The sequence below is a fragment of the Myotis yumanensis genome, unplaced genomic scaffold (genome assembly GCF_028538775.1).
Source record: "Myotis yumanensis isolate MYYU_CA2020_CCGP unplaced genomic scaffold, mMyoYum1.0.hap1 SCAF_6, whole genome shotgun sequence".
Classification (NCBI taxonomy): domain Eukaryota; kingdom Metazoa; phylum Chordata; class Mammalia; order Chiroptera; family Vespertilionidae; genus Myotis; species Myotis yumanensis.
In genome coordinates, this window is record NW_027223757.1 from 91623541 (window position 1) to 91636393 (window position 12853).

Sequence of the window (12853 nt, forward strand, 5' to 3'; positions counted from 1 at the left end):
GAGTCTTTTTTATTACTGCTTCAATTTCCTCAGTAGTCACCAGTCTATTCAGCTATTCTGATTCTTCCTGATTGAGTTTTGGAAGATTGTATTTTTCTAGGAATATGTCCATTTCATCCAGGCTGTCCAGTTCATAGTAGCTTTTTTCCACATACTTTGTATTTCTGTGAGGTCAGGCATATTTCTTTATAAAGTATATACACCTACTTCTGTCAATCCATATGTATTAAATACCAGTAAATTCTAGTTCTTTATGAAAAACAAAGAGACAGGATTTGATCTAATACAGTGGTTCTCAATCTTCCTAATGCCGCGAACCTTTAATACAGTTCCTCATGTTGTGGTGACCCCCAACCATAAAATTATTTTCGTTGCTACTTCATAACTGTAATTTTGCTACTGTTATGAATCGTAATGTAAATATCTGATATGCAGGACGTATTTTCATTGTTACAAATTGAACATAATTAAAGCATAGTGATTAATCACAAAAACAATATGTAATTAGATATGTGTTTTCCGATGGTCTTAGGCGACCCCTGTGAAAGTGTCCTTCGACCCCCAAAGGGGTCGCGACCCACAGGTTGAGAACCTCTGATCTAATATTTTCTTCCCACACCCCTTTGACCCCTGACAAATTACAAAACTGTAACTACAGTGATGCCATCCTCCGGCTGCTGGGGTTCTGAGACGCACTCGGGGTTCAGCCTCCTTCCCACCAGCCTGGCCCCCGGGGGCGGGGTCGCTGAGGGAGCACCTGGCGGTGCTCGGCCCCCACCGTCAGTGGCTCAGCGGCCGCCGGGGCGGGGCGGGGTGAGCGGATCAGGGGGCAGCCGGGCGCAGAGCTGCGGGCGCAGAGGGCGCGGGAGGCGAGGCGAGGCGAGGCGATGCCGCTGCAGGACGATGCCCTCCGGGAGGTGTGGGCCTCCGACAGGTGCGCGTCCGAGCCCTGGGGGCCCCGATGGAGGGACTGCGGGGGGCGGGGAAGGGAGGGAGACGACTGATTCCTTCGCTGCCCGCAGCGGACACGAGGAGAGCGGGAGCCCCGAGGCCCAGCGGCGCCCCAAGCAGGTATGTCACCCGCGGGGTCGGGGTCACAGACGGGGGGGGGGGGGGGCCCTGCAGTGCCCTTGGAGGAAGGAGGTGCCGGGGACGGGGTGTCCGGGGATGTGGGCTGGGGCACGCTGCAGCTCCTCCGATAGATAATCCGGGTTATTTCTGGCGGCCCCGGGATTAGAGGGCGGCAGGCAGCCCCCCGCCCTCTTCTTCCTCTTGACCCCCTTCCGCAGCGACCCGCCCGGGGACCGAGGTTGAAGAAGCGGACGGAGGCCCCTGAGCCCCCCGCGCCCCCCGGACCCACGCCCAGGAGACCCCGAGGCGGGCGGGGGGCCGAGCCCGGGGGCGCCCCCCAGGGTGAGGCGGGGAGGGAGGGGGGCGGGCCGGGCGGAGGGGGGGCGGGTGTGGAGGGTGAATGAGCGCGGGGAGGGGTGTAGACGGTGGGGACAGAGGGGGGGACCCGTCACGTCCCAGGTCAGTGCGCCGTCGGAGGAGGGGTGGAGGGCCCTCGGAGGAGGGGTGGGGTGGGGTGCCGTCGGAGGAGGAGGAGGGGGGCCCTCGGAGGAGGAGGGGTGGGGGGGCCCTCGGAGGAGGTGGGGTGGGGTGCCGTCGGAGGAGGAGGAGGGGGGGGCCCTCGGAGGAGGAGGGGTGGGGGGCCCTCGGAGGAGGTGGGGTGAGGGGCCCTCGGAGGAGGAGGAGGGGGGCCCTCGGAGGAGGAGGGTTGGGGTGCCGTCGGAGGAGGAGGAGGGGGGCCCTCGGAGGAGGAGGGGTGGGGGGACCTCGGAGGAGGGTCCGGCTGCCTGACCCACGTCTCGGCTCAGCCGCGCGGAGGCGGAGGCCGCGGGAGTCACCAGCCCCCCAGACCGTCTACACCAAGTTCCTCCGGGACCCCGAGGCCAAGCGCGACCCCCGAGAAACCTTCCTGGTGGCCCGAGCCCGCGGCGGGGAGGCGGGTGAGAGGCGGGGCGGGGGGCGGGGGGCGGGGGCTCCGGGCGGAGAAGCAGAAACTCGGAGAACGGCCCCCCACCCCCCACCCCGTCTCTGGGTTGGCCTTTGAGCCGGAAAAACCTTATTCTCTGGCTCTTCCCCCCTTTCGGGTGGGGAGACTGAGTTTGCCTGAAACTTCGGTGGCTGCGCAGGTGCAGTGGAGCCGCAGGGGTGGGGTGGGGCGGGGCGGGAGGGGGGACCCAGAACAGGAGGGCGAACCCGAGACCCGGCCCCCACCTGCAGCCACTCCCCGGGCTCCGGTGGACCACCTGTCCTCCCGGGCCTGTTCCAGGGGGAAGCCCCCCCCCCCATTCCACAATCTGGAGGGGCCGGGCTCCCCAGGTGATGGGCCCACCGCGCCCCAATATGAGGAGTTTCTACCCACAGAGGAGGAGGCGGCGGAAGAGGAGGGCCCTGAAGATGAAGAGGAGGAGGAGGAGGAGGAGGAGGAGAAGGAGAGAGTCCCCCCGCCCCCCAAGAAGCCCCCTAAGGAGAAGGCTCTGGCAGACCCCGGGGCGAGGAGGGCCAGGGCCGGGGCGCCCCAGGGTGGGTCCCAGCACAGGTGCAGCCACCCCGGGGTCCCCTCGCTGCACCGCCTGGGGCCCCACCTGAGTCCCTGCCCTGGTCTCTTCCCAAGGAGACCTCAGGGACGGAGCCCCCCCAACCCCCCTCCCACCCCCCTCACCCCCACGCCACCCACCCACCTCCACCCTCCGCCCAGGGCGCGTGAGCCGAGAGGACAGAGAGTGGGCGTTTCTTTGTGACTTTTATTTAATTCTTTTTAAAACCCAAATGAATTATTGTTACCATTGTTATAAAAGCATCAAAGTGACTACAGTAAAAATCAATCAACAGAAATACATTCCCCCCGGGCGGCTCCCAGCCTGAATGCCCTCCAGGGGCCGCCTGGTCTAAATGTGCCCCTTGTGCCCAGGGTCACCCTGGGGACGGTCTCACCCCCGCCCTTCATTTCCAGGGGACGCAGGAAGCCCTGTCCCCCCAGCAAAGCCTCTGCGGGTGAAGAAGAAGGTGCCAGCAGGGGAAGGGACCAAGACGAGGAAGACAAAGAAGAAAGGTGGGCCTGGCGTCTGGAGGAGGGGGCCCTGGGTGTGGTGGGGTGTGACCCCGCTTCATGTGCACACACAGGGTCTGGGCCAGCTGACAAGGAGCCCCCGGCGAGCTCGGCTGGAGCGCAGAAGGTCCCGGAGGCCCTGTTTCTGGTTGGGGACGATGGCCCCGCAGGGAAAGCTCTGAAGAAGAAAGGTGGGTGGCAGTGGCCTCTGGTGGAGAGGCAGGCCTGGCAGTGGGAGCTGGCACAGCGGGTGCTGGAGTCAGCAGACTTGGGGGCATGTTGACCTCCATTTCAATAGCTGGGTGGCCTCAGACAGGTGTCTGACTTGTGAGGCTCCGATAACAGTAAGAGAGTAGTCACCTGGGGTTACCCTGGCGGTTGTGGGAAGGGTCCGAGGGAGACATGGCAAACCAGGAAGTGCTCCGCCAGGGCTAAGAGGCTGTGCCTGCTCTGTTCCAGGTACTCCCAGAGACTCGGAGGAGGAGAGGAAGGGGGAAGAGGGGGAGGAGGAAGACGCGGCAGCTGTGGCGACCAAGAACAGCAATCAGAAGGGCAAAGCCAAAGGAAAAGGCAAAAAGGTTGGGTCCCAGGGGGGAAGGCGGCTGCGGTCCCTACGGGGAGCAGTGGCAGGGGCCTGGCGTTGGGGATTAGAGTGTGGGCCTGTGGGCTGGGGCCATGGCGTCCCTGGGGGCTAGAATCTTGGCTCCCCCTCTGGTGCCAGGATATGTGGACAAAGGGCACCAGACTTGTGAGAGCAGAAGAGGCAGTTGTGGGGTCACCAGGTTGGGACTGGCCACCCTGGAGCCTTATGTCCTCTGGTCTCTAAGCACCCCCCTCCCCCGCTGCAGCCAGAGCTGCCCCACAGGAACACACACATTTCCTGGCCCAGGGAAATGGCCAGCAGGCACACGTGTACACACCCTTGGGCACACCAACGGCCTGAGAGCCAGCTGTGCGAGGTGCTAAAATATTTCCCCCCCGACTGCCCTCGGCCCCCCAAGTGCTGTCTGCTACCCCAACCAGACCTCCTAACCTTCCAGCAACTCAGTGGTGTCTGCGGCCTCCAGGACCCTCCTCCAGGCCTCCCAGGGTCCCTTCTGACTGGAATTCTCCAGGGCAGACAGGTCGTTAAATGGTTTGCATGTTCTCTCCCAAACTCAGGTACCAGCACACACCAACTCATAGCAGGGGAGAAAGCTCCAACTGGACAGAGAAAGTGATGAGAGTCTTTAGAAACTCGTTTCCGGGTGTGGAGATCACCATGAGGCAGGGCCCGGCTCTCTGCTGTGTGGGTCTGTTAATGTGTTCAGGCATAGTCAGATCTTTGTTTGTTTATTAATCCTCACCCTAGGATACTTTTCTATTCATATTTTTAGGAAGAGTGGGAAGGAGGGAAACGGGGGGGGGGGGGGCGGGGGGCGGGGGGGGCGGGGGGGTGAGAAGGGGGCGGGGAGAGAAACATCAATGTGAGAGAGGCACATCGATGGGTTGCCTCCTGCACTTGCCCCAACCTGGATGGGGATCAAACCTACAACCCAGGTACCTGCCCTTGGCTGGGAATCAAACCCAAGACCCTTTTGGTGCAGGGCCAGGCGTGGTCAGATCGGAGGGCTGAGCCACATTAGCCTAGATCACCGGATACTGATGTATAGACTGGAAGCCGCTTATTCTGTCCGGGGAGGAAGAGAACTGGAGGCAGCACAGCCTGCCGTGCAGGAGGCCCTGGAAATTCACAGCTATAGAAATGTTTGAATAAGCTCTGGCTTTCTCCAGCTCACATTCCAAACATACTCTTGTGTTTCACAAGTTTCTTCTGGAGCAACCTAGAGTGGAGAGGAGAGGCTCGCTCGCCCGCAGGCCAAGGGCCTCGCCTCACACACTGCAAACCTGCCCTCAGCAAAAATGCCCAAGCACAGCGCGTCCACGGAGAGAGAGCCTCAGCCGTCCAGCGCTCCCACGCTGGTCCCTCCTCTCCCGACTGGGAGGCTTAGGGCTAGAACCTCCGCTCCCCCTGTTGTGAGGGCTAGAACCTGAGGGCAAAGGGCACCAGGTTTGTGAGAACAGTGCAACCAAATTGTTATTTTTTCCATGTGCTTCTCTATTCATTGTTTTGACCGTGTGTTACCATATAACAAACCACCCTAAAAATTAGTGTCTTAAAAAACAAACATTCGTTTTCTTCATTTCTTCACGGAGTCAGAAGCCTGGGAACAGCGTGGCAGGGCAGTCCTGGCTCAGGGGCCTCTGAGTTGCTGTCAGGACGGCACCTGAAAGCTTGGCTGGGAATGCAGGACCCACTTCTGCAATGGCTCCTGTCCTGGCTGTGGGCTGGCGGCCTCTCCCAGGGCTGCTGGGTGTTCTTATGACGTGGCAGCAGCTTCCCCAGAACCCAATGCCGTGTGGGAGGGGACCACGCCAGGGGTCAATTCCAGGGGCAGGGACCGTTGGGGGCCACCTTGGAGGTTGGCCCCTACACGGAATATTTGCTGTGTGCTCATGATAACAGCGGTGGCTAACACTTCCTCTGTGTTGTGTGCTTAGAGCAGCGATTTTCAACGCTTTTCATCTCCTGGCACGAAAACTAATTACTAAGATTCTGCGGCACACCCAAAAATTTATTTTTTTACCAATCTGACCAAAAAAGTTATATATAATTTTGATGAATTCATACCAGGTGGCTATTGTTGTGCGGGCTGCTGTCATTTTTTTACTTGACAGTCTAAGGCAGTGGTCGCAACCTCATCAGTCAACAGAGCCAAATATCAACAGTACAACGATTGAAATTTCTTTTGAGAGCCACATTTTTTTAAACTTAAACTATATAGGTAGGTACATTGTTATTAACTTAATCAGGGTACTCCTAAGGCTTAGGAAGAGCCACACTCAAGGGGCCAAAGAGCTGCATGTGGCTCGAGAGCCGCAGTTTGCCGACCACGGATCTAAGGGAAAGGAGGTCAGGGCCCCTCACAAACAGCCAGGTATCGTGCGCTTTAAAAATCCCTGCGGCTCACCGTTGAAAATCGCTGGCTTAGAACACAGCAACCCATACCTTCGGCCTCATCTCGTCCTTCCTCCCTGAGAGCGAATCCGCTTGAAGGAGGGTCTTGCCAAAGGCTCTGGATCTGACAGGAAAGTGGGCAGGTTACATCCCAGCTCCACCTCTAGCAGCTGGGCGAACTCAGCAAGCTCCCCGGTCTCTACCCTCAGCGTCCTCCTCTGTAGGACAGTCAGTTACCTCCGGGGACAGTGGTAAGAGGATTGAGTGAGTTAGGGTTTGAAAGTGCTGAGAACCACACCGGGCACACCGGCAGACTTGATATGAGTGTTTGCTAAACGTATAAATGAAACAGGGGCTCGCCCCAGCCTGCCTACTAAGGGAGAGGGAGGCGGAGGTGCCAGGACCAGGTGGAGGGAAAACAGAGTTAGGGCACTTAGCAAACCTGCCAGATAGGGGTGGGACCCGGACTTGAACCAGGCTCTCTGGCTCCGGAGTCTGGGCTCTTAGCCACACGCTTCAGGAAATAACGGTGAGTGCCAGCCCCCCAGAGCCCCTGCATCGCCCTCCAGCTGCCTCTCTGTCCTCTCCCCACACAGAAAGCGGTGAGTTGGCCTGCTGCCTGCCCTGTCCCAGCCTGGGCACCAGCTGGGGGCAGGGGAGCTGGTGTCTGGGGCTGATGCCCCCTCTGCGCCCCCAGAAGGAGGCGCGGGCCACGTCCCCACCCGTGGGAGTGGGCGAGCCCCGGGAGTTCGTGCTGCGGCCGGCCCCTCAGGGCCGCACAGTGCGCTGCCGGCTGACGCGGGACAAGAGGGGCATGGACCGGGGCCTGTACCCCTCCTACTTCCTGCACCTGGACTCCGAGAAAAAGGTGGGCCAGGGGGAGGTGAAGGGAGAGGGAGGCGGAGGTGCCAGGACCAGGTGGAGGGAGGGTCTGGGCCAAGATGCAGGGAGGGGCTGCCAGCTAAAGGCTTCTTCTCCCCTCACCCACCTCCTCTGCCCTCTCTCACCGTCCCCACAGGTGTTCCTCTTGGCTGGCAGGAAGCGGAAACGGAGCAAGACAGCCAATTACCTCATGTCCAGCGACCCCACCAACCTGTCCCGAGGAGGGGAGAATTTTGTCGGGAAGCTGAGGTGGGCTGGGGGCTCAGGGCAGCAAGAGGCCAGGCGGTCTGCTCTGACCCCTGAGCCCACCGGTGCCCACCACAGCGGACACCCCGGCCCAGGGCCTCTCATACCCTGTGTAGCTCACGTGGGGCCCTTGTTAAATGGTTCAGTTCTAACAGCCCCCCAGCTGGTGCCCACGCTGCTGGCCGAGGGACCTCACAGGCGGAGGGGCTGAGTTCCAGGGTGGAGGGTTGTGTTCATGTTGAGTTCCCGGCACCTGGTAGAAGAGCTTCTCAGCAAATAGTTACTAAGTGAATGAATGAACAAGCATTTGGCACCTACCCTGTGCTATGTCTGCCATACATCTCAAATCTGAGAGGTGGGGGCGGGACCCCTGAGGCAAGCCTTATTTCTTTTATTTATGTATTTAACAAACACTTACATAAGGCAGTAAGTTCCAGATAACCACCCACTGAATCCTCTTATCAACCATTTGGCTGTTCTTATACCCATTTTGCAGATGGGGAAGCTGAGGCTCAGATCAGTTAAGTAACATGCCCAAGGTCACACAGCTAGTCAGAAATGGAACTGAGATCTGAACGCTGCCCAGTCCCCTAGATCCATCTTTCTAAGACTTCAGGAGGGAAGGCTGGGGCAGGGGACGTGCAGTGCTCCTCCTAAGACACTTCACCCTGGGTGGTCCAGTAGCCCCCAACACTGCTTGGCTGGAGGGTCTTAGAGGCGGCGAGGACCCCTGAGCCCCGCCCCAGCTCCGCCCTGCTTGCAGGTCCAACCTCCTGGGGAACCGCTTTACCGTCTTTGACAACGGGCAGAACCCGCGCCGCGGGGGAGGCGGCGCTGACGTGGGGAGCCTCCGGCAGGAGCTGGCAGCGGTGATTTATGTGAGTCTCCACCTGTCCCCGCGGCAGCCCCTCCCCTGGCAGGGCCGGCCTAAGGCGCACCTCCCTCCCAGGAAACCAACGTGCTGGGCTTCCGAGGTCCGCGGCGCATGACGGTCATCATTCCGGGCATGAATTCGGACAACGAGAGGGTCCCCATCCGGCCCCGAAATGTGAGCCCTGCACCTCCCTGACCCCTCTCCCTGAAGGGCCCACTCGCTATGGGACTCACTCCGGGGGGTGGGGGGGAGCTGGGGCGGGGTAGTAGCGGGGCGTCAGCTTGCCCAACGCCCCACCTCTTGAGCACACTCCACCCTCCAGGGCAAGTTTATTCTGGCCACTTGGGGGATGAATTCGAGGTTTTTGTCGTTGAATTCACGGAAACAAACACAACGTTATGTGGGTGTTTTAAGTTTACACCAAATCACCCGTTTACATGTTCATTCAATTCACATTCAGTATATTGAGAGCCAGGTAGTTAGGCACGGAGAAGACATCAGTGGACAATACGCAGGTCTGCCCTCATGAAGCTGGCATTCTAGGGGAGCCAGTGCAAAGGCCCGGAGGCCGGGAGGTGCCTGATGGGTTTGAGGAACAGCAGGTGGCCGGTGTGGCTGGAGGGAGATAAGGTAAGAGGTGAGAGTGAGGGGCAGATAGGGCCTGTCTAACTGGTTTTTATAGGAGAGAAACAGGAAGCCAGAGAAGGGTTTTGAGCAAAGAAGTGGCATGATTTGACTTATATTTTAAAAGCAGAGGGGGTGTGTGTAGGGTAGGATGGAGAGATGTCCTGCAGGAAGGTGGCCTTCAGTCAGTCTCTCGCCCTGCTCCTTAGCACTGTGGGTCGTTCAGGATGAGCCCTAGCTGGTTTGGCTCAGTGGATAGAGCGTCGGCCTGCGGACTGAAGGGTCCCCGGTTTGATTCCAGCCAGCAGCACATGCTCAGGTTGCGGGCTCGATCCCCAGTGTGGGGTGTGCAGGAGGCAGCCGATCAACGATTCTCTCTCACCATTGATGTTTCTATCTCTCTCTCCCTTCCTCTCTGAAGGCAATAAAAAAATATATTTTTTAAAAAGACACAGGGTGACTGGCGTGCCCCATACTCGCAGTGGTGCCATTTTTCTCATTTACATGGAAAAAGTAATATCCCTCTCGGCTGATCACACAGCTTCCTGCTGGAAAGTCACAGGTAGCCAGGCCCAGCAGACCCAGGGGCACCGGCCACGGGAGGTCCTGGTCCGGAGGGCCTGTGGTTCCCACACCTGGAGTGAACAACCCCCTCCCCCCCCTGCCCACCAGAGGCAGTGTCCCCGCACCCTGGGCTCCGTGAGAACCACCCAGTGCTGCTGTGGTCGCCCTTCACCATCTCAGGGCCTTCATTACACAACCATTGGTTAAAACCGGGCTCTGGAGATCCCAAACCAGCACAACAGTGACCGTCAAAACAGTACCTGATCTTTAGGGAACATTTACTCTGGTCCAGGAACTGATTTAAATAACACGTCCCGTGCTGTTAACTTATTCAGTCCTCACAACTGAGGGAAACCGAGGCACAGAGATATGACTGAAGTACTGTGCCTGCCTTAGAGTGTCTGTCCATTACACGCAGTGGGAGAAGTGAGCACGTGTCATGGAAGCTCAGCGCTAAAACACCTAAATCAGACACGGGGTCAGGAAGGCTTCTTGGGGGATATGATTTTTTTTTAAATTTTTTAATTGATTTTTGAGATAGAGGAAGGGAGAGAGACAGAGAAACATTAATGTGAGAGCGGCACGCCCATCAGCTGCCTCCTGCATGCCCTTCACTGGGGCCTGAGCTCGAGACCCCGCCTGTGCCCTGACCGGCAGCCCCTCAGTGCCAGGGACGACGCCCAGCCAACCGAGCCCCACAGGCCAGGCCAAGAGAACATGATCTTGAGTAGACTCACTCCAGGCCATGAACATGACGGGTGCCAAGGAAACTCAGTAAAGAAATATCTCAAGAGCACCCGTACACAGGCCACTCCTTCCTTCCAGAAACTCCCAGGACACTTTATCGTAATCACTGTTCACCTGTGTAGCTCCCCAAGCTCAACTGTGCGCTCCTTGTAGGTCCCAGAATGTCTGGTTCATCCTTGTAATCAGGTGTCAGCATGGAAGGACCCTTGGATACGGATGGCACAGAGCACCTACTGTGTGCCAGATGCTACTTTCCATTTTCTTTTTTTAATGTTTTTTTAAAAATATTTTTTATTGATTTCAGAGAGGACATGCGAAGGAGAGAGAGATAGAAACATCAATGATGAGAGAGATTCATTGATTGGCTGCCTGCTGCACGCCCCACACTGGGGATTGAGCCTGCAACCCGGCATGTGCCCTGACCGGGAATCGAACTGTGACCTCCTGGTTCATAGGTCAACGCTCAACCATTGAGCCACGCCGGCCAGGCTACTTTCCATTTTCCACCCTCCACTTTGGCATCCCGAGGCAAGCCCCATTCCCACATATGCACACCCTGCCCACAAGGGTACCAGAGCCACACATGCTCTCAAGGATACCCCAAGTGGATGCTGATTTCCAGGCTGTGCAAGGGCACACATAGGTCCCAGGCCCCATCCCCTGTCGGTCCTGAGATATCCACCCCCCTAACCACTCTCTCCCAATACCTCCCCGGCCCCCCAGGCCAGCGATGGGCTGCTGGTGCGCTGGCAGAACAAGACTCTGGAGAGCCTCATTGAGCTGCACAACAAGCCACCATTCTGGAACGAAGCCACTGGCTCCTACACCCTCAACTTCCAAGGCAGAGTCACGCAGGCCTCCGTCAAGAACTTCCAGATCGTGCACGCTGATGACCGTGAGTATGAGGGCGGAGACCAGCTGGCCCCACCACCTCCAGACCCAGCCCTGGCTCACACCTTTGCCCACCATCTTTCTCTCCCTGGAGCCAGAACATCTAGGAAGGTGGCTCTTTTCTCCAGGGGCACTGACACTGTGCCCCCAGGAGCCTCAGGGATTCCACGCAGGTGTCTTGGGCTCATTCTTCCAGGCCCTCGTTCTAGCATTTACCAGAGTCCTGGGCAGAAACTGGGATAGTCTGGGTAAGACTGTGTCAAAGGGAGAGATAAGCTGCTGGAGTTTGAAAACCACTGACAGCCCAACGCAGGTCATAGTGCTGGGCCCAGAGCGGGCAGCCCTTGCCCGGGCTCCTCAGATTCTACTTCACAGACACTTACACGGTCTTTTCTATGTGGCAGGCACTGTCCTCAGGGTTTCACAGAGATGGAATCATTAGATCTTTTCAACAACCCTGGGAGGAAGGTACTTAGTACTATTATCCCCACTTGGCAGATGAGAAAACTGAGGAACAGAGAGGTTCGGTAACTTGCCCAAGATCACACAGCTAGTAAAGATCACGCTGGAATCGGAACCCCCTTAGACCTTTAGGAGTAGGGAATATTAATCAAGCCTTTCTGAGCACCTACTCTACTGTCTTCTCTCAAAGGAGGTGAAAGGCCTGCCCTTGAAGATTTAGGGCAACAAGATGCACCCATAACATAAATTAAGTAAAAACGTGCCTGTTACAAGCGTGGGGAGAGGTCTGCACGAGGTTAAGGAAGCTTGGGAATGGAAAGGTGTCTCCCAAGGGATCCAGGTTCCCAGGGCAGCTAACAGGGAGCAACTTCCCCATCCCCCACTCGATCCTAGAGATGTGCTCCCAGTATCACCTGTCCCCAGGCCTTGGATAACTGCTCTCCAGATCACATTTCTGGTGGAGCCTGGTCTGATGAGGTTGGGGGTATTTTTAGCAACTTCCTGTCCCTATGGATGCTGGGGGAGGTGTTGGGGGCTGAGCGGGGCCACAGGATGAAGAAGGAACCAGGGGGTTAGTCCGGGATTGAGCCTGGTGCTCTGAGATGGGACTGGGGGAGGGTTGGGGGGGGGGGAGGAAAATGGGGTCAGAATGCAGCAGAAAAGTTGGCAAGGGAGGAATCTAGGTTTGGGGAAGTTTGACAGTTTCCTATACTTAAGTGGCGGTTCGTGCATAGCCCCGGGCGGCAGAAGATAGGGCCTGGTCCCTGTCCTCAGGGGCTTACAGTCCGAGGGAGGTAAAGCTGCAGGTGGGGCAGGTATAACGAAGGCGGCTGAGTACTGAGGTCCCCAGGCCCGGGAGGGGAACTGCCCCGCGGTCGAGGGCATGGATTGCCAGGCAGGGCCCAGGGCTGAGACGCCCGCCCTTGCTGGTCTACAGCCGACTACATCGTGCTGCAGTTCGGCCGCGTGGCGGAGGACGCCTTCACCCTAGACTACCGGTACCCGCTGTGCGCCCTGCAGGCCTTCGCCATCGCCCTCTCCAGCTTCGACGGGAAGCTAGCTTGCGAGTGACGGCGGCGGCACCCCAAGTCCCAGAGCCGCCGGGATCGGAAAGGACTCAGTGGAGGCTTCAGGGTCCCCTCACCAAAGCCCCCACTGAGGACGCCTCCTGTGTCGGGAGCTGACCCCTAACTGCCTCCAAGTGACCTCCATCCACTCCCCGGCCTGGCAGAGGCCGAGCGGGGGGAGGAGCTCAGACGGCGGGTGCGGAGCAGATGAAGAACATCTGGAGCTGGAGCCGCACATCTGGTCGCAGCGCTCGCCTGCACGCTCCACACACACACACACACACACCCGGCCCCCGCCCCCGCCCGGCAGCCACTTCCTGTCCAGGGTCCGTAGCCAGTGCGGCTTTAACCCCTGTGGGACCGCGCTGTCGGGGTGGCGGGTG

The 12853-nt window shown here is 58.5% G+C and overlaps 1 protein-coding gene across 2 annotated transcripts; it reads left to right on the plus strand.

Moving 5' to 3' along the window:
- The first annotated feature begins 887 nt into the window (after nucleotides 1-887).
- TULP1 (TUB like protein 1) lies at nucleotides 888-12850 on the plus strand. 2 transcript variants are annotated; one of them, XM_070419423.1, is made up of 16 exons: nucleotides 888-934; nucleotides 1023-1071; nucleotides 1290-1381; nucleotides 1675-1704; nucleotides 1888-2009; nucleotides 2431-2589; nucleotides 3020-3118; nucleotides 3190-3306; nucleotides 3575-3693; nucleotides 6710-6715; nucleotides 6811-6981; nucleotides 7132-7244; nucleotides 8005-8119; nucleotides 8191-8289; nucleotides 10774-10945; nucleotides 12341-12850. In XM_070419423.1, the coding sequence occupies exons 1-16, from the start codon at nucleotides 888-890 to the stop codon at nucleotides 12472-12474; spliced, it is 1644 nt and encodes a 547-aa protein (XP_070275524.1). In that variant the 3' UTR covers nucleotides 12475-12850. The 2 variants fall into 2 exon arrangements, with proteins under 2 accessions (XP_070275524.1, XP_070275525.1); XM_070419424.1 differs by lacking the exons at nucleotides 1675-1704; nucleotides 1888-2009 and having other exon boundaries at nucleotides 1290-1377.
- Nucleotides 12851-12853: the final 3 nt, after the last annotated feature.

What these genes read in the sequence shown, in the direction of transcription:
- TULP1 (XM_070419423.1), top strand. Translation starts at nt 888, where the DNA reads ATGCCGCTGCAGGACGATGCCCTCCGGGAGGTGTGGGCCTCCGACAG. An exon ending in CCCAGGAGACCCCGAGGCGG is followed by an intron (nt 1,382 to 1,674) that starts GCGGGGGGCCGA and finishes CCGTCGGAGGAG; the next exon opens with GAGGAGGGGGGGGCCCTCGG. An exon ending in TCCCCATCCGGCCCCGAAAT is followed by an intron (nt 8,290 to 10,773) that starts GTGAGCCCTGCA and finishes CCGGCCCCCCAG; the next exon opens with GCCAGCGATGGGCTGCTGGT.